Below are 19382 nucleotides of genomic sequence, written 5' to 3' on the forward strand. Positions count from 1 at the left end.
GTCTGCGTCTCCCTCTGACCCTCCCCCCTCTCATGTGCTCTCTCTCTCTCATTCTCTCTGTCAAATAATAAATAAAATCTTTAAAAAAAAAAAAAAGTCACCCTTTTCTCCTAATGCTGCCCTAAGCTTTCTTGGAGAATTATAAATAGAAACAAATCTTAGCTCACATAGAAACAAGGGCCAGACCAAAGGCAGAGCTTCCCCCAGACAAGTGAAACCTACAGCATACTCCAAAATAGGGGAAAATGTTTTCCTCTGGTGGAGAGTTAAGCCTAGCCGCATTCGCATTACTCCTCTTTGGAGTCACTTGAAGCAGCCTATCTGTGGGTGTTATTCATCTTTATCTGGTGTGGGCGCATAGTAGGAATTCAATCAATATTTGCACCTAAGTGAGTGAAATGTTATCAGATGAAAAGCAGCCTAGGCAGCAATTGATTATTAGGTGGGGGAAACGAGTTCAAATATATATCTTATGTATTCTGTTGTATTACATATATATAATTTTCAAGGACTAAGATGCACATGTTATTTAATGGCCACTTGCCCACTTCAATTTTAGCAAATGGTCTGGATCCAAAGATTTACCCTCTTCTTTCACTGAAAATAGAAAATTCCTTAGCCTCTTTCTGCAGCCAGGGCCCTTTCAACCTTCCTCTGAGGATGGTGAGTAATAGATCTGGATTAAGAGGCATTTGGATCGTTCTCAATCTTGTGGCGCTACAATATGAGGGCCTGCTGGGGAGACTCAGAAATTGTAAACAAAGATGTTCTGGTAATTTTTTCCCCCCACAAAACACGCAACTTAAGATGATCACGTGGTAGGGGGGCTTGATGAGCCTACTCTATGATCTGTATTCCCATCACAACGCAAGTTAATGGCCTGATTGGTTTTTTCATTAAATAAAGATTTACTCATGGCTCACTTTGATTTGTCTCCCAGCCTCTTCCAATAAGACTCAGTCTTGATCTCAAGGTCATGGGATCCCACTCCCAGCATTGGGCTCCAAGCACCTGGCTCCAACAATTAATAGGTGTGTGACTTTTAATTAAGCATTTATATTCTTAGGTCTCAGTTTTTTCACTGATATAATGAGGGTCATGGAAGAGCCTGACTCTTGATCTCGGGGTCATGAATTGAGCCCCACACTGGGTGCAGAGATTACTAAATAAACTTAAACAATATTTAAACTGAGGGTTATGAGGATTATAAAGGCATCTACCTCATAGGATTGCTGTGAGGATTAAATAAGTTAATGAATATACAGTGTTTAGAGTGTTGTTACATAAGGTATGAGAACCATAGGATATTCAGTGATCAAAGCAAGGGGCAGAACAGTAGGCAGAGTAGGCTACCATTAGTATAAAAAAGTAGAAATAAAGACTGCATATACCAGGGCGCCTGGGTGGCTCAGTCGTTAAGCGGCTGCCTTCGGCTCAGGTCATGATCCCAGGGTCCTGGGATCAAGCTCTGCATCAGGCTCCCTGCTCAGTGGGGAGCCTGCTTCTCCCTCTGCCTGCTGCTCCCCCTGCTTGTGCGCGTGCTCTCTCTCTCTCTCTCTGTGTCAAATAAATAAAAATCTTAAAAAAACGAAGAAAACTAAAAAAAAAAAAAGACTGCATATATCTAGGTCCTTATATTTGCATAGAACACCTTTGGATAGATATAAAGGGGACTATGACATTAATTGCTTTCAGAGGGGGAACTTGGTGTTTGGAAGAAAGATTGAAAGAAGAGTTTTCACTGCATACTCTTTTTTAAAAAAGATTTATTTATTTTAGAGAGAAAGCATGAGCAAGGGGAGGAGCATAGGGAGAGGGAGAGTGAGAATCCTCAAGCACCCTCCACGTAAGCGTGGAGCCCGACGTGGGGCTCAATTCCAAGACCCTGAGATCATGACCTGAGCCGAAATCAAGAGATGGCCCTTAACCAACTGAGCCACCCGGTCGCCCCTCACTGTATTCTCTTTTATACCTCTGGATTTTAAACCATCAGAATTATTACCTAGCTCAACAACAAATTTATTTAAAATTACACACAAACTCACATACAGAATTATCTCCTATAGTTTTTTTTAATTGGGGTGAAAGTCCCATGACATAAAATTTGCCATTTTAAAGTGAACAATTAAAATACATTTAATTTAAAAGCAAGAGCCTTTTACAAGACATTGTCGTTTTCTGTCTCTGCTTGTCTTGGCATTAGTTCCCAAATCCACCCATCAAGGTCTAACCCCAATGTCACCACCTCTTTGACATCTTCCTTGGAGACTGTTGGAACCAGTCTAGAGCTCTTCTGAATCCCTAAGCATCCAGTATCTGTATGCTGCATTGGCCCATGAACTGGAGTATGTCTTGGAATCACTGCAAAAGGGCCTCCTCACCTTTGTCTTCTCTCCTAGAGCTATCCTGGGAGCTTCTCGCAGTCAGAGGAGGCCCTCCTGCGCATCTTGGCATTTCCTACAGTGCTATACTTGGTGCTTTGAAGAGAGTATCAGATTGATGGAGAAAGCCTTCAGAACCTGCCTGAGCCCTGGAGGCCTCTGGGACAAGGAAACTGTGCCCTCTACGGGACTATCTAGGAAGTGCTGAGCAAGGAAGGCATCGGTCTCCCCCACTCTCCAAAAGTTCCTGTTACACCACTCCGCTTTAAGAAAGACCCCCATTAGTACCTGTTTTTGCTAATGAAAAAAAAGAAGAAATCTGAAGACAATTTTTGCTTTTAACAAAATGGTAATTGCTTCTTTGCTTACGCCATTTCGGCTTAGAATAGGCTTCATAGGAACGCTTTACTTTCCGACAGCTGGGGAAACCTGTATTCACAGCGCAGGCGGGGGTGGTCCCTCAGCTCCGGCGTGGGATCAAGGAAAATGAAGGAGGAGGAGGCGGCTGGGCCCATTCCCTCTCTGTCCTCCTTCACCAGGCCTCCCGTGGGCTCACCGGGTGCACAAGCAGACGGCACGCGGTGGAAACCGTGCTTGCATCGGGGGCTGGGCCCCCCCCCCCGCCGGAGGCCGTAGCGCTACCGCCACCCGCGGAGAGAAATCGGTTTGAGGAGTGGGGGTGGGGCGTCACCAGGCCCAGAGAGGTAAAACGCCTTGCCTGAGATCGCACTGGTCCGTGCCACCCTGCGACTGGACTTCTGGACCACAGTCTTCTTCCTGAACGTGAATTGTAAGCCAGAGGGGTCTAACACGGGCAACTTAATCTGGTTATTTCTAAGCTTTCTCTGTCACTTCAAGTCTTCTAAGTCAGTCACAGTCCATTTCAGAGCTCCCTTCTGTGTGTCTTCCCCCGCTCTCTGGGCTGCGTTAAAGGACGCACAGAGCCCCAGCGGGGCCTGGCATGGGACAGGGTGGGTTGCCCATCTCCCTGACTCAGGCCCATTGCGCGTCCTGTGTGTTCCCCGGCAGGGAAGGTGCCCGCTTCCGAGGGTGCAGACTTGGGCCTGCAGTCACTCGGTCCTGCCCCCCGTTGCCGCCGGCTGATGTGGCGATTCCTTAGAGAGGCAGCTCAGTCCTCCGCCCTGGGGTGGTTTGTGCCCTACCCGTGAATGGGTGTGCCCCTTTCCTCTGTGAGGCAGCCTCCCCGCAGCACCTTGGCTGTCTTTCCTAATTACGTTCTGGGTCTCACTTGGGGGCCACCGAATACTCTGGATCATTTGCAAACCCCTTGGGAGACACAGAAGAGTCAAGGGGCTTTTGCAAGGGGTCTAGCGCCTGGAAAGTCCACACCACAATTTCAACTCCTGTGTGCCTGGAGGCAGTGGAGGAGGGATTGTGGGCAGGGTCACCCCGAAAGTCCCCTATGGGGGTACCAGACTCAGGCCAGCCCTTCCCTTCTGTCGGTTTCCCTGAGTGAGGGGGTAACTGTGGGGCAGGGGAAGTGCAGGGACACTTCCTGCTTTTCACTCTGCTCTTTCTGTCCCCAGCTCAGTAGCCAGAAAAACCTGTTATTTTGTTTGGCTCTCCATTTCAAATTTCTCTTGACTCATTCCAGGATGATAGAAGTCAAGATCTGGCATCTGATTCAGGGATGATCTTCAGGAAAGGGGAATGAGAGAAGCTCGTTGATAGATTATTAAGAGTGACACGACTTCTTGCTTTACTTGTTGTCCAACTCTGTGGAGGCTGTGTATCACAAAATGGAAATAAGGTATTATTCCTCCTGGAATTTTAACTGAGATCAGAGCCTTACGTTTAGATCTTAGAATTTCTGGTACTCCAGAGCTGGTTGGGAAAAATCGAGGGACCTGACATCCAGGCTATTTATGCTCTGATTCGAAGGAAGATGACACTGAATCTTCTCTTCCTTCCCAGTTTTGTTCAGGGCTGCATCTGGTTTGAAAATCTGGAAGAAGGGTGGGAGGGCACCTCTTCTCCACAGAGGAGGGCCACTGGTGTTTGGAGCCGAATCATCTTAAAGGGAAGAAGAAAGTTGTTGCTGTCATAGGGGCCAGGAGAACCTTCTCAAATAAAAACAGGCTGCTCATGCCTCCCTGCTGGGATATTTGATCTTTGTTGAAAGTGCAGTCAAGCCTGTTTTGAGCTTGGCTGACCCCTTCCCGCTCCCTGGAAACCTGAAAGGCTTATTGTTCAGGTAGTTGTAAAAGAACACAGAGGTCGCGAAAGGCCCGCTCTTTTATGTCTGAAGAAGTTATCTGTCCCAAGGTGAAAATGTAATCAAAATTGTTTCTTAAAAATCCCTTTTGTCCAAAGGCAAGGAATAGAAATGGCTGAGCTGCCAAGAAACATCTCAGTATTTTTACAGAGTCACTTTTCGGCTTGAGCTCGGTTAATGGTTAGCCATCCCCCACCCCCGCCCGCCCCACCCAGAACACTGGAGTCTATTCACCATTCATTCACCTGGTCTCTGGAACGGATTCTGAGGGCAGCCAAGTAAAGCACCAAGCAAGGCAATCTCAGACTTTGCAAACATCTTACGCAGGTTCAAGAAATCTGAAAAGAAGTTTTGTCGCTCCGCTGAAACGGGGGCGGGGGGGTGGGCCCAGAAGGAGGGAGGGGAGTCAGTTCATTCTCCCCCTTCAGGTGAGACAACATCAACTGAAGAGAAAATACTAAGAGGAACTTAATCTGAAACCACGCAACATTAGAGAAGCAACTGATTCATTCTTTCCCCTTTTCGTTTTCCTTTTTTTCTTTTTTAAGTAATCTCTACACCCAACATGGGGCTTGAGCTCACAACCCTGAGATCAAGAGTCGCGGGCGCCACCGCCTGAGCCAGCCAGGCGGCCCTGGATTCGTTTTTAGAAAGAAGTGTCTCCGCTCTACTTTTCTCCTGGTCTCCTCGTGTGCCAGGGCAACACCGTCCGCATCCCCGAAGGAAAGGCTCTGTCCGTCGTGGTCGGAAAAGGAGCCTCCCACACTGGCCCGTGAGGATGACCTCAGAGGGAGCAGGACGGGCACTATGGGGAGAAGCCAGAGCCAGGGGTTTGCCCTGTGGTCACACTGCTGGTTCCAACACAGGCAGTGTTGCCAGTGGTGAGAGATGAGACTGGAAGGACAGGCTGGAGCTACAGTTTAGGGGACCCTGAATGCCACGCTAAGGATTTTGCAATTTATCCTTAGGTATGTGGAGCTATGGAAGACTTTTTACACCATTTTTTTCTTTTTAAGGAATTATTATGGGGGCGCCTGGGTGGCCCAGTGGTTAAGCGTCTCATCTGCCTCCGGCTCGGGTCATGATCCCAGGGTCTGGGGATGAGCCTCGCATCCATCAGGCTCCCTGCTCAGCGGGGAGCCTGCTTCTCCCTCTGCCTGCTCTGCCCGCTGCTCCCCCTGCTTGTGCTCGCTCGCTCTCTCTGTGACAAGTAAATAGAATCTTAAAAAAAAATTGTCCACTCACATACATTGCTCATTTACACTTTCAAACAAAGAAATTTATCTTATAATTTATTACCAAAGTTTTCCATGTTCATTGTCAAGTCATCTGCATCTGTTGGAAAAGTCATTGAGGATCTCATAACATGGAGATAAGCAATGCTAATAGTTTGGAGTTAGAACTTCTGTATGTGTGTGTACATATGTAGATGTATGTACTGCAAAAGTGGACTCTTACACAGATACTGGTTTTACATAGATGATTTGTGAACATCCCAGCATACCAGTAAATACCTAGCTACATCATTCTATGTAATGATCCACTACGTGGATGTTCCATTTGTTCAGTTCCTGACCATTTAGGTAACATAGTAAAAATCTTTATGCCTGTGTCCATTTCTTTTCTTAGTGGAATCAGCCCAGTTATTTGTCTCTAAATTTTATTCCGGGATACAGGAATTTTATATTTTTGTAGTAAAATTCATGTTGATTGATTTTCATATATTGAACCAGATATTCCCAAGATAAACTCCCCTTGGTTGTGGTATATTATTCTTTTTAAAAAAATATTTATTTATTTGAGAGAGAGAGAGAGCACAAGTGGGGGAGAGGGGCAGAGGGAGAAGCTGACTTCCCACTAAGCAGGGAGCTGGATGCGGGGCTCCATCCCAGGACCCTGGGATCATGACCCGAGTGGAAGGCAGATGCTTAACCCACTGAGCCACCCAGATGCCCTTTTTTTTTTTAAGATTTTTTTTTTTTTGAGAGATGAGAGAGAGAGAGAGAGAGAGAGTGCACCCGTGCACACATGAGCAGGGGGAGGGGCAGAGAGAGAGGGAGAAGCAGGCTCCCTGCTGAGCAAGGAGCCCCATGTGGGGCTGGATCCAAGGACCCTGGGGTCATGACCTGAGCTGAAGACAGACATGCTAAACCCACTGAGCCAACCAGGTGCCCTGTGGTATATCATTCTTACTTTTTTTTTTTTTAAGTAGGCTCCACACCCAGCATGGAGCCCAGCATGGGGCTTGAACTCACGACCCTGAGATCAAGACCTGAGCTGAGATCAAGAGCAAGGTGCTTAACCGACTGAGCCACCCAGGAGTCCCTACATTATTCTTTATATATATTACTGGATATGATTTGATAAATCTCTCAAGGGTACTTCACTTTAACTTCACCAGGTACATTGGTCTGAGCTTTTTCTTTCTTTTTTAAAAAAATAAGTTCTATACCCAATGTGGGGCTTGAACTCATGACCCTGTGATCAAGAGTCGCACACTCTACCAACTAAGCCAGACAGCCTGAGTTTTCTTTGAGCTGTTTTTATTTGGTTTTGATATCATGGTAATGTTGGCCTCATAAAATAAGTTGAGGTTGAGCCCCAGAAAAAAATTATAGTTATTCATAAATAACTTTATGGAGCCACTTACCCTAGCTCCTCCAACTCCCCAATCTGGCCAGTGTGTTCCAGTTACCCAGGACTCCCCTTTTCAATCCTCTGGCCAGAAATCTGGGGCTGTAGTTACTACTACCTACGACACACATCTATGGTTGTACTCATGTCTATGGCTAAGCAGTGAGTTTACCTCTGGAAGGTGGAAATACGGCGAATTGTTGACTTTGATGATACTTCAGTTCTTGTCTTCTCCAGTCTTCCTGTCACTAATTATGTTTTAAGAGTCCTCAAACCGCTGTTCTATGTATTTTATCCAGATTTTATATTCAGAGGGAGAGACAGGGCAGAGGGTGCTTACTTCATCTTACTGGGAACTTGGACTCATAAATTCGGTTTCAATTAATAAGTTAGTCATAGCTGCCTTCCCACTTTACCATATACTAAGCCCTCTCCTTTTCGTCTTTTTTGTTGTACACTAAATTTCAGGAAAAAAGAATTAAGAACTCATACAATTAAGAATTTTACCATCTACCAAATCTTTTTTCCCTTTGAGCCATCTTTGTTTCTCTTCAACTCCCATAGCCTTCTATCTCTTTCATTAAGTCCAACCAAAGAACAGACAGGAAGACAGACAGGCTGCTCCAATGTTACTATGAGATTTTCGGTCTCTGCTTTAAAATAAAGGGTTCCTTTAAGGCTGTAGTTTGCTTAAATTTCAGGCCTCCTTCCTGACATTTCTCTTGAAACAATCAATGAAGGAAGTGCGTTGAGTGTTTATGACTGTCCTTTAGATTTTATTTTTTCAAGTAATCTCTATACCCAGCATGGGGCTCAAACTCACAACCCTGAGATCAAGAGTCGCATGCTCCACTGAGTCAGCCAGATGTCCCTATGACTGTCCTTTATATTAAGTGTGGGGGACATCAAGTATCTTAGTGTATGAGAGAAACATATGATCACGGAATTGAAGAATTTTGGAGAGTCCATAGGTAAAATGGCTGGGGTCTCTGATGTCATAAAATCAAATGCACACTGGCCAGCCTGGTAGGCAAAACAGGGAATGGTAGAGGCTGTGATAAACTTTCCAGAAAAGATTTTGTCTTAAATTTATCCTCTGGAAGGAATGGCCATTAATCTCACCTTTAGCTAATTTTTTTTTTTCCAGCTTTAGCTAATTCTCAGCGCACAAGAATACATGCCCCCTGTCATCAGATCTTCCAATTTTTCAAGAGAAGTCAAGTTGAGGGACGCCTGGGTGGCTCAGTCGTTAAGCATCTGCCTTCGGCTCAGGTCATGATCCCAGAGTTCTGGGATGGAGCCCCGCATCCGGCTCCCTGCTCCGCGGGAAGCCTGCTTCTCCCTCTTGCACTGCCCCTGCTTGTGTTCCCTCTCTGGCTGTGTTTCTCTGTCAAATAAATAAATAAAATCCTTAAAAAAAAAAAAAAAAGATAAGCTGGGATTTTCTGTGAAATCTTTAATACTGGTTGTTTTTAACAGTGTTTGGGCCAAATAAGACACAGCTTTATCCTGGATTGGTACCTAAGATATGACTTCTGGCTCAGGTAAAGGTTGAAATGCAGAGCAAAGAAGATGGAATTCCCTCTTTTTCTAGAATTATTTAACCATTGACCTTTGAAAAAGATGTAGCTTTGTAAGTTCCTTAGAATGAAGAGGTGAAAGTGGGCCTTTGGAGTAGACCAAAATTGGGTTACTTAAAAATTATTTGTACAGGGACGCCTGGGTGGCTCAGTCGTTAAGCATCTGCCTTCGGCTCAGGTCATGATCCCAGGGTCCCGGGATCGAGTCCCACATCAGGCTCCCAGCTCAGAGGGGAGCCTGCTTCTCCCTCTGCCTCTGCCTGCCCCTTCCCCTGTTTGTGTGCATGGTCTCTCTCTCTCTGACAAATAAATAAATAAAATATTAAAAAAAATTATTTGTACACCATGTCTTAAGGATTAAAATTCTACAGAAAGAGGCTTGGCTGCAGGACACATCAATGGGAGGTTAGGGTTAGGGTTAATTGCTCGGCTTTGAAGTTAACAGAACTCTCCAAGTATGTAGCTTTCTGATGATCTGACCCAATTCAAGAGATTGTATCATTCAAATGATCTTTTATTATAGAAAGGACAAGTTACTTAAGCTCAAACCCTAATTTGCTCATGTGTAATACTGAACACCTAGCAATGTTGTGAGGATGAAATAATATATACTGTTCAGCACAGTGATGTGGAGTTGCTTGAAGGTATTTTGAGTAGCAGTGACATAAACAGATATGTTAGGAGGAATAATCTGGGGGTTGTTGGCTGAGAGACTGGAGGCAGAAAGAAAAAAAATGCAAGATTGGAGTTTAGATAAAGGCAGGATTTGGAGATAATTTTAACAAAGGGAATATCTAGAACTTGGAAGATGGATGAGATCATCAAAAGCATGAAAATGCTGATGACAGAACCGTGGGTGCTACCTAGAAGCAGCAGGACAGAAGGAATGTTCGGAGAGGTAGGAAGCAAAAAAATAACCAAAAACACAACAACCCAGGAATTTCAGTGCCATGGAAAACAAGGGAAACGTTAACACAATATATAGCAAAACCAGCATCCATTTTGTCAAAATCTTCTTTATGCCTGCATTTTGGCTGCCATGAAATAATGATTAACTTTGAGGCAACTGGCTATGTGACTTCTATTCAAATGACCTTTACCAGGTACATGGACTAACAACGTAAAGGCATAACTCTTCTTGTTGTGCTTTGCTTTATTGCCTTTCACAGATGCTACATTTTTTTAGAAATTGATGGTTTGTGGCAACTCTGCATCAAGCAGCTGTCAGTATCGTTTTCCTGACAGCACTTGCTCACTATCTCTAAATCACTTTGGTAATTCGCAAAATATTTCACACTAGCTCATTATTATAATTATTATGGCAATCTGTCATCAGTGATTATGACTCTGAAAGCTCAGATAATGGTTAGCATTTTTTAGCTTTAAAAAAATTTTTAAGTTTTAAAATTTATCTTTAAAGACTTTTTATTCTTTAAAGGTATGTACATTGTTTTTATTTTTTAATTTTTTAAAAGATTTTATTTATTTATTTGAGAGAGAGAGACTGAGAGAGAGAGCACATGAGAGGGGGGAGGGTCGGGAGGGTCAGAGGGAGAAGCAGACTCCCTGCCGAGCAGGGAGCTGGATGCGGGAATCGATCCAAGGACTCCAGGATCATGACCTGAGCCGAAGGCAGTCGCTTAACCGAGCCACCCAGGCGCCCTGTACAGTTTTTAAAAAAGACCTAGTGGTAGGGGCGCCTGGGTAGCTAAGTCGGTTGGGTGTCTGCCTTCGGCTCAGGTCATGATCCCGGGATCGAGCCCCAGGATCAAGCCCTGCATCAGGCCCCCTGCTCAGTGGAGAGCCTGCTTCTCCCCTTGCCCCGCACCCCGTTTGTGCTCTCTCAAATAAATATCTTTAAAAAAAAATAAAAAACCTAATGGTATTGCACACTTAATAGATGAACGTTAACTTTTATATATATGGGGAAACCACTTTATTGTGACATTTGCTGTATTATGGTGGTCTGGAACTGAAACTCCAAGTACCGCCGAGGTATGCCTGGTAATCACACCTTCAACTTGGAAAAGATCGGATTATCTTACATACTTCCATACCTAATGCCAGGACTTTTAACCAAAATCTTAAACAGGTGGTTATAATTTTGAACATGAGCAACAACTTTACAAATGACCTCTATTTTACTGTTGCAGTTAACATTTTCAAAAAGCTATTTCTTCAATTGATTTTTTTTCTATAGTCTCTCCTGCTCTGTGGTTCCAATTACACAGCTTAGTTTCAAATTCACTACCTCAAAGTATCACTTAAAAAAAGAATGCCCAGGTGGGAACCTGGCTGGCTCAGTCAGTAGAGCATGACTCTTGATCTCAGGGTTGAGTTCAAGCCCCACAATGGGAATAAAGCTTATTAAAAAAAAAAAAAAAAAGGCCAGAACTGAACACTATGGCTCTAGATATGGACCAATGCCATGGATATGTATCTCTCATTTTAGGTATCAGATAAAGGACAGAGGTAGCTCCCTCTGGGTTAAGTTTCAATGCTAGCTCACTAAAATTAGTTGTGATTGGTAATGTAGGTTTGAACTTCCCTCCAAACCCCTACCCTATGCACTAACATTTTTAAACATTTTTTATTTCTAAGTTATCTGAATACCCAACGTGGGACTCAAACTCAAAACCCTGAGATCAAGAGTCACAGGCCAGGTGCCCCAGATCTTGTTTTTATCTACATTATAAAGCACACTAAATTGCACTGAAATGCAGCATACTAATTTTAAACAGCTCATAGCAAAGCTCGAGGTAAATTACAACACCCTGGAATTCTTCTCATCAGGAACCTGTCATACTTCATTATCCTGTATTTCTTTAACATAGAGCTCCACTGATCCAAGCCCTAGGTATGTGCTGTTTTCCCTATTTTAAGAGTTCAGTGATTAAGCTAATGGAGATCAACTTTTCATACTTTGATTCAACAGATTATAAAGAAGCATTCACATTGTTACTTAACTGATTAAATAGTCCTTTCCAAGCTGAAGACCCTATTTTTCTAATACCAGGTATTGGAACTATATTAAGAGAAGGTGAATATAGTAGCTTTGTATTTAATGTACCAGTTTAGGTATTTCTCAAAAATACTATTCAAGCTTTAAGTTGGTTACTGATTAATACTTTCACATTTTATTTTACAGCTAATATTATCACACTAAACAAGATAAAGACTAAAATGACCTAGACTACAGTTAATCAGTAAAATTGCTTAGGGAATGGGGATATTATGATTTGCTAAATATCCCAATTAACTTATGCTATACATATTGTGTGGCTGTTAATAAAATACCTTCAATACTAAATTTGAAATATAGTTTTGCAGGGTGCCTGGCTAGCTAAGCCAGTAGAGAACGAGACTTTTGATCTCAGGGTCATGAGTTCAAGCCCCACGCTGCGCGTAGAGCTTACTTAAGAAATATATGTAAAAATAATCGTTTTTGGACTTTAGAGTACATGATGGTCACTGCTATAAAGCATGTTTATTCAAACATGATCAATGTACCACTTGCAACAGAACCACCTATACTTAAAAGAAAAAAAATCTAATTTGGAATGATTCTATAGTGCTGGTTGAAACTGCAATTTTCCGAGGCACCTGGGTGGCTCAGTTAAGTGTCCGACTCTTGGTCTTGGCTCTGGCAAAATCTCAGGGTTGTGGTTTCGAGCCCCAAGTCGAGCTCCGTGCTCAGCAGAGTCTGCTAGAGATTCTCTCTCCCTGTCCCCCTCCCCCGCTCACACTCTAATAAAATCTAAAAAAAAAAAAAAAAAAAAAATACAACTTCCCTATGTGTACTGATATGGAACAACCTCCAGGATTCCAAGATACTAAATGAAAGAAAGGCAGGTACAGAATATACACAGTATGCAGCCATTTGTAAAACAGCAAAAGGGTGCACATATTCACGCCATGTGCACAGGCCATGTGTGGAAGGGTATACAATGGATTAATACTGACTCCCTCTGGGAAGGGGCAACGTAAGAGGCAGAAGACATTTTATGCCATGTACTTTACACCTTTTAAATTTTAAACGTGTATGAACCATCCATTCAAACAACATTCTTAGGCTTATTCTGGCCCTCCTCAAGTTTTGGAATTAGGGCTTAAAACTCTTAATTTTTATAATGTTCCCCAGACAACTCTCAAGGAACAAATTTGAGACCAATGCTATGAACATTATCTTTCTAGGATACTATAAAACTTGCCCTTTATGGGGAAAATCTTCAAAAATGAGATAGCACTGTCAAATTCAGTATAAAAAGTAGTGGATCCATTAAAGCAACTGTTTGTAACTTCAATTCAATTCATACATTGACAACATAATAGCATGACCATGCAAGACAAAAAAAGTTTTTAAGAAGTAAAAATTATTTAAAATACTCCTGACTTTAAAAAACCAGAGATCTTTTGCTGTGCTGTTCATGCAATTCTACATTTTTAATTCTAACTTATCCGAAGAAACAGAAGAAAAAATAGTGGTGAAGAAAAAGAAAATTCTAATTTGGAGAGCATTGTGTAATTGGAGGTGGGTAAGAGGAATCAATTTATTTGGGGGTTATCATTAAATTATTCTAACATAAGAACAGGAAGTCAGCCTGAGATGCAGAGAGTAACTGATAATTAGTTGCCAAAACAACTGGTTCAAGACCTGAGATCCTGGGATCAAGACCTGAGCCAAAGCAGAGGCTTAACTGACTGAGCCACCCAGGCACCCTCTCCCCAATACTTCTTTTAACTAGAGTTTATAGTTTTCTTTAAAAATTGTCAAAGCAGGGGCTCCTTGGTGGCGCAGTCGGTTAAGCGTCTGACTTTTGGTTTGGCTCAGGATGTGATCTCAGGATCGTGGGATGGAGCCTTAAGTCAGGCTCCACACTGAGTGCCATCTGCTGGAGATTCTCTCCCTCTCCCTCAGCCCCTTCCCCCTGCTTGCTCTCTCTCTCTCTAAAATAATCTTTTAAAAAGCTGTCAAAGCAGAAGATACTAATGAATCCAAGTTATTTCATTTTCTTTTTTTTTTTTTTTTTAAGATTTTATTTATTCATGAGACACAGAGAGACAGAGAGGGAGAGAGGCAGGCTCCCCTCGGAGCAGGGAGCCTGATGCGGGACTCAATCCCAGGACCCCGGGATCATGACCTGAGCCAAAGGCAGACGCTTAACTGACTGAGCCACCCAGGCACCCCAAGCTATTTCATTCAAGATGGTTAACGTGAGTCTATCCACAACAATGAAAATAATTAAGTCATGCAAAAAATTAGTACTGAAACAATTATTTTCATAAAAAATTTAAATGGCACCAACTGTTTATCTGGATGAAGACACCCAAAACAAATGCAAAATTTTGAAACAGACTGAAAACATGTTTAGAACAGAATTACAAGATGAAGGGAGCAGCCTGGGAAAGTGCTGAGCATGAATTTTGAAACCTGACTCAATTTCAATCCTGTCATATAAGTTGATTTGTGATCTTGTTAGCCACTCTGGGCTTCAATTTTCTCATCTGAAAAATAAGAAATATAGCAGTGTCACTTATTGTTTAAGATGGGAGAACATGAAATGACCTAGCATGTCATTGGTGTGTGATGTTAAGTTCTTGCCTTCTCTAAGAGAACAGTGAGGAACAAAATTCGAAAATTTTACTGGGTAAAACTCATTCTTCAAAAGAGTAAAATGAGACCCAGAAACATTTAAAAAACAAACAACGGGGGGTAGGGGTGAAAAAGGCTTGTCTATGTTACATAGATAGTATGTGACAACCTTTGGAGAAAAGCCCAAGTCTCCTTTTCTAGTTCTCCAGTGGTTGTCTCCTACAGTTTCCTGGTCTTCTAAGGGTCCAGGGAAAGATTCAAATTCCAGAAAGACACTGAGCCAATATACTATTGAATTATAAATTTTTCTGGAAATTATGTGCTTAGGCAACAAGTAATTGTCAGGAATAACAAGATATATGTACCCAATAAAACTTGAATGTGGTTTTACTGAAGCATAAGTCATTTCAAAGCAAAAGTAGTTTATGAGACATCTCTAACATATAATACATTTAAGTCATTATGTGAATTTAAGTTTTTATTTGTGTATTTCACTGTAGTGCTGTGACAACAAAATGACATCTGTGTACCAGAGCATACATACATCAACAGTAAGATGTAACTTCTCATTACACCACTGCTAGAATATTTAGCTTTTTGTAGGACACATAAGCATGTAAGATGGCCACACCAAATAATTTTCTGGTTTTTTTTCCTTAGATAACCTTAATTTTTTATCAGTAATACTTTATCAACCTCACTGTTAAGAGAACTGTAAATTATCTGGGTGATGGGGTATGAGGGCAGGGGGGAGGAATCATTCAACTGTGTTATACTGTAACAGTTTGCTAGAATAATCTCACACACACCAATAAGGAACTGTCATCATAATTAAGGGCTAGTTACTGTTGTTAGTTGCACAATGATAAAGTTCTTTTGAAAATATTGGTTAGCCCACTTATATATGAAAAATGCCCTTTCCACTTATGCAGAAGAAAAAAATATTCAGAAAGTTATTTTTTGGCCTTGCTATGTCAAAAAGTCAACTGTACAAAGGTCTACGTGTCAAACCTAAAATTATAATTTTAAAAGTCTATTAAAAACAAAAATGTCATGCATTTTTATTATCAATTATGCAGAGGCTTTAAAACTGTTGCAAGACCATATAGTATATATTAGCTTTTATACTGCTAATGCACAACTAACAGCAAACTTGATTAGATTAACAGAAATCTGTCTTAATTACACCTTTATATATCACACTAGAGACAAATGCCACAAGATCTGCAGAAACATTCAGTTCTGAGCACTTAAATGGCAGGATAACTTTTTGTGTTGTAATCCATCACATACAGAATAACAAAACAAAAGGAAAAAATTCTGCAGTTCCACGTTACAAAAAAACGTACTGCTGTAAAATATTAAGAAGGGGTAAAGGATATCATCTATTAACACAAAGTAATGACTAGTGTCAAAGAGCAAACAAAACTCCTAAATAAAAATATCAAAATACACATAGCAACTGAAGCACAAATACTGCATTAAATACAGTAAAGATTTAATAAGACTAGTTAATAAAAGACACAAAGATAGGGGGAGCTAGGGCAACCAGTAAATAAAACCAAAATAATGGGGAAAACAACTGAAGCATTGTTTTTCCCCTAGTTGGAGCACAAATTTTTTTTTTTGGGTGTCTTTCCATTCATATAATACCTAACACTGTACATTAAGATATTAATGTCACAGAAAAACTTGGTTCTTCCATGAAATTCTTTAAATTCTTGATAAATTTTTCAAAGTAGACATTATTATGAATGAAAAACAACCAACAAATGGGCACCTGTTGTTTTTAACACTGCAGATTTACAGGAACTTTTTAAAAGTTATCATAATCTTTTTTGTCTTTTTTCCCCTCAGCTTCAAATCCATCAACTCCATCGCTATCCCTTCTTCGTTTCCTGTTGTTGTGGATGTTAAAACGTTGGCTCATTTGGGGTAATGGATCCATGCCTAGAACTTTGTGTATCTGGCGGAATGCAAGGAGTCTCAATGCAAACTGCAACAAAAAGAGCCGGAATTCAAAGTTAATTTTAAGAACCAAAATATTAATTATTAACTAGGCTTATATCTCCATATATCAATATAAAAAAGCATATTTAATTAAATAAACACCTTGAATAATATTAAGTTTCACAACCCAAATACTCCATATGTTCTAGTGTTTATATTTTCAGGCTTTCCTGTACGCATGCTGTTTTGCTTTTTAAAACATAAATTAAGAGGCACCTGGGTGGCTCAGTCAGTTATGGGTCTGCCTCTTGGTTTCGGCTCAGGTCATGATCTCAGGGTCATAACATCAAGTCCCAAGTCAGGCTCCGTGCTGCGCATGGAGCCTGCTTAAGATTCTCTCTCCCCTTTTTCCTCTACCCCTCCCTGCCCAGCTCATATGCACTTGCATTCTCTCTCTCTCAAAAAAGAAGTTAAGAAATAGACCTTTAAAAAAAATTCAATATTATGTTCATTTTAAAAAAAATCTTGAAATTGAAACAATACGTAACAAAAGGAATGTAAATCTCATTGAGTAAATCCCTCTTTGGTTTCTACTCATGTATTTTCCCATTTTTTCTGTGGATGCCCATGTGTATAGGCTGCACACACACACACACACACTTCCCCAGGTTTACAAAAAAGGGTCACATTTCTTCACCTTGTTACTTCATGAACCAAAATCAAAATTTTCACTACATGGTTATGTATGCGCAGAAATGTGTTAGGCATCACTGTCACAAGATTTCATAAGACATAATCTATTCCTCATATTTCTGGGACTATATACCTCTTAAATTAATTCAAGGAGATGTAGTCATTTGATTATATGGCAAATTTCACTATATGGTTATAACCTTCAATGTAAATGTTTAGGATTATTTTCTGAGATTAACATATCCTAAGAGTCACCCTATTAAAGTGTACAATTCAGTGTTTTTTAGTATATTTACAAAGTTAAAGTTGTTCAATCATAACCACTCTCTAATTTCGGAACATTTTCACACACCTCCACCCCCACAACCCCCATGACCCAATGTTGGTCATTCCACAACCCCTCCACCCTTAGGTCATGATAGCCACTAATCTACTTTTTCTATTTCTACAAGATTTACACACTGTGGACATTTCATATAACATATGGCTTTCTGTGTCTGGCTTCTTTCTCTTAAAGTGGCTGCTGTTGAGACTTTTTTTAAAAAAAAGATTTTACTTATTTGAGAGAGAGAAATAGAGAGGGCACAAGGGGGGTGGAGATGGAGAAGCAGGGAGCCTGATGCAGGGCTCAATCCTAGGGCCCGGAGATCATGATCTGAGCTGAAGGCAGAGACTTAACCGACCGAGTCACTGAGGTGCCCCTATTTTTTTTTTTTTTTTGAGAGTGTGTGTGCGCGCCGGAGGGCGGGGGGTGGTGGTGGTGAGGAAGAGAGCTAATCTTAAGCAGGCTCCATGCCCATTGTGGAGCCCAATATGGGGCTCAATCTCACGACCCTGAGATCAGGACCTGAGAGGAAATCAAGAGTGGACACTTAAGCAACCGAGGCACCTGGGTGCCCCTAGACTATTTTTTAATGCCTAATTATTTTCTTCAGCTGAGATTTAGTTGTTTGTTACAATTATCTCTGTAAGAATTTACTATTCTAGAAATTTCCTTGACGATACGATTCCAATTTCTTAGAACTTTGCCTCATATATTGGCTTTTGAAATCCTCAAAGTCTCCAAATCATCTGTGTTAAGGACTTGATATAGCATTCTATTTAGTAATTCCGGATTTTCACCAGTACTGGGTGCTTCTCTACTTCACTTAAGCTATAAGGCTGTTAACTTTCTGAAGTGAGAACTAGAAATAGGAATAGAAAAAATTTTTTATTAACTCCTTCACTTTTAACAAGGACATTTGTCACTACCACCTAAAGCCAGACCACTTTCTTCAAAGTGACATTAAAAAAAAAAGCCTTTCAAATGTGAATTCTATTAGTTTTTGAATGCCCTGCTCCTAACCCTAAATCTCCTTTCCCTTAGAATTTATAAATAATTCCTCCTTTAAGCACCAAGGAAGAAAGCCACTTAGGATAACTATCTTCATCCCCCAAAAATAAACCCAAAGAAATACAAACAAAACATGTCTAATACACATTAATTAGTAATCACATAAGTTATTCCTTAATATACTTATGACATAACAATTTACTTTAATCTTGACATCTTCTAAATTCCAAATTATTGTTGCCAGAAGAGATAACAAATCAAGAACTTAAGTCCAATAAATTAATATCTTAGAGTGAATTATTACTGTTCATTGCTAGTTGCCTTTTCTTCCCTTAGTACATTTTTGGAATAAAAAAAGAGCTATAGTAGTTTTAGACTGGTTTTTCTTTTTTTTCATTCATTAATTAGGTTCACATATCTTTTCTTTTCCATAAATCTTTTTCCAATAAAATTATTAACTGATTATGATAATAGCTAACATTTATTAAAATCCTTCCATATACCAGATACTGTTAATACAGTTAAACACATTAACTCACTTAATCCTCCCAATAATCCTGCTTGAAACAGGGTACTACTTTTATCCTTGTTTTATAGATGAGATAGATAGCACAGCTGGTATTCAAATCCAGGGAGTCTTGACTCTAAAGCCCACTTTTCTCCCCCTAAAAGATTTTATTTATTTGAAAGGGAGAACGCACGCACAAGCTCTCACGGGGGGAGGGGGGGACACAGAGGGAGAGAAACTCAAGCAGACTCCCCGCGGAGTGCGGAGCCTGACACAGGGCTGGATCCCACAGCCCATGAGGTCATGACCTGCTGAAATCACCAGTCCGACACTTAACTGACTGAGCCACCCAGGTGCCCTGAACCCACACTTTTAATTAACTACTTTAGACAGCCTTTCCAGTGGCAGGAGAGACTAAATTGTAACAATAATTACCATAAATCACACAGCATATCACTTTTTTTTTTTTTTTTA

At 41.1% G+C, this 19382-nt stretch overlaps 1 protein-coding gene across 2 annotated transcripts in view; it reads right to left on the bottom strand.

Annotated features, from left to right (window-relative positions):
• Positions 1 to 14884: 14884 nt before the first annotated feature.
• The window catches only part of ZFR (zinc finger RNA binding protein), an 80994-nt gene continuing 76496 nt past the window's right edge, over positions 14885 to 19382 (bottom strand). For both annotated transcript variants that reach the window (XM_081825953.1, XM_081825952.1), the window contains one exon: positions 14885 to 16420. In XM_081825953.1, the coding sequence (XP_081682079.1) occupies positions 16241 to 16420 (180 nt within the window). In that variant the 3' untranslated portion in view covers positions 14885 to 16240. The remainder of the gene's footprint in view (positions 16421 to 19382) is intronic.

Source organism: Leptonychotes weddellii, chromosome 7 (assembly GCF_054177405.1).
Source record: "Leptonychotes weddellii isolate Sample4059 chromosome 7, ASM5417740v2, whole genome shotgun sequence".
In the NCBI taxonomy this organism is placed as follows: Eukaryota; Metazoa; Chordata; class Mammalia; order Carnivora; family Phocidae; genus Leptonychotes; species Leptonychotes weddellii.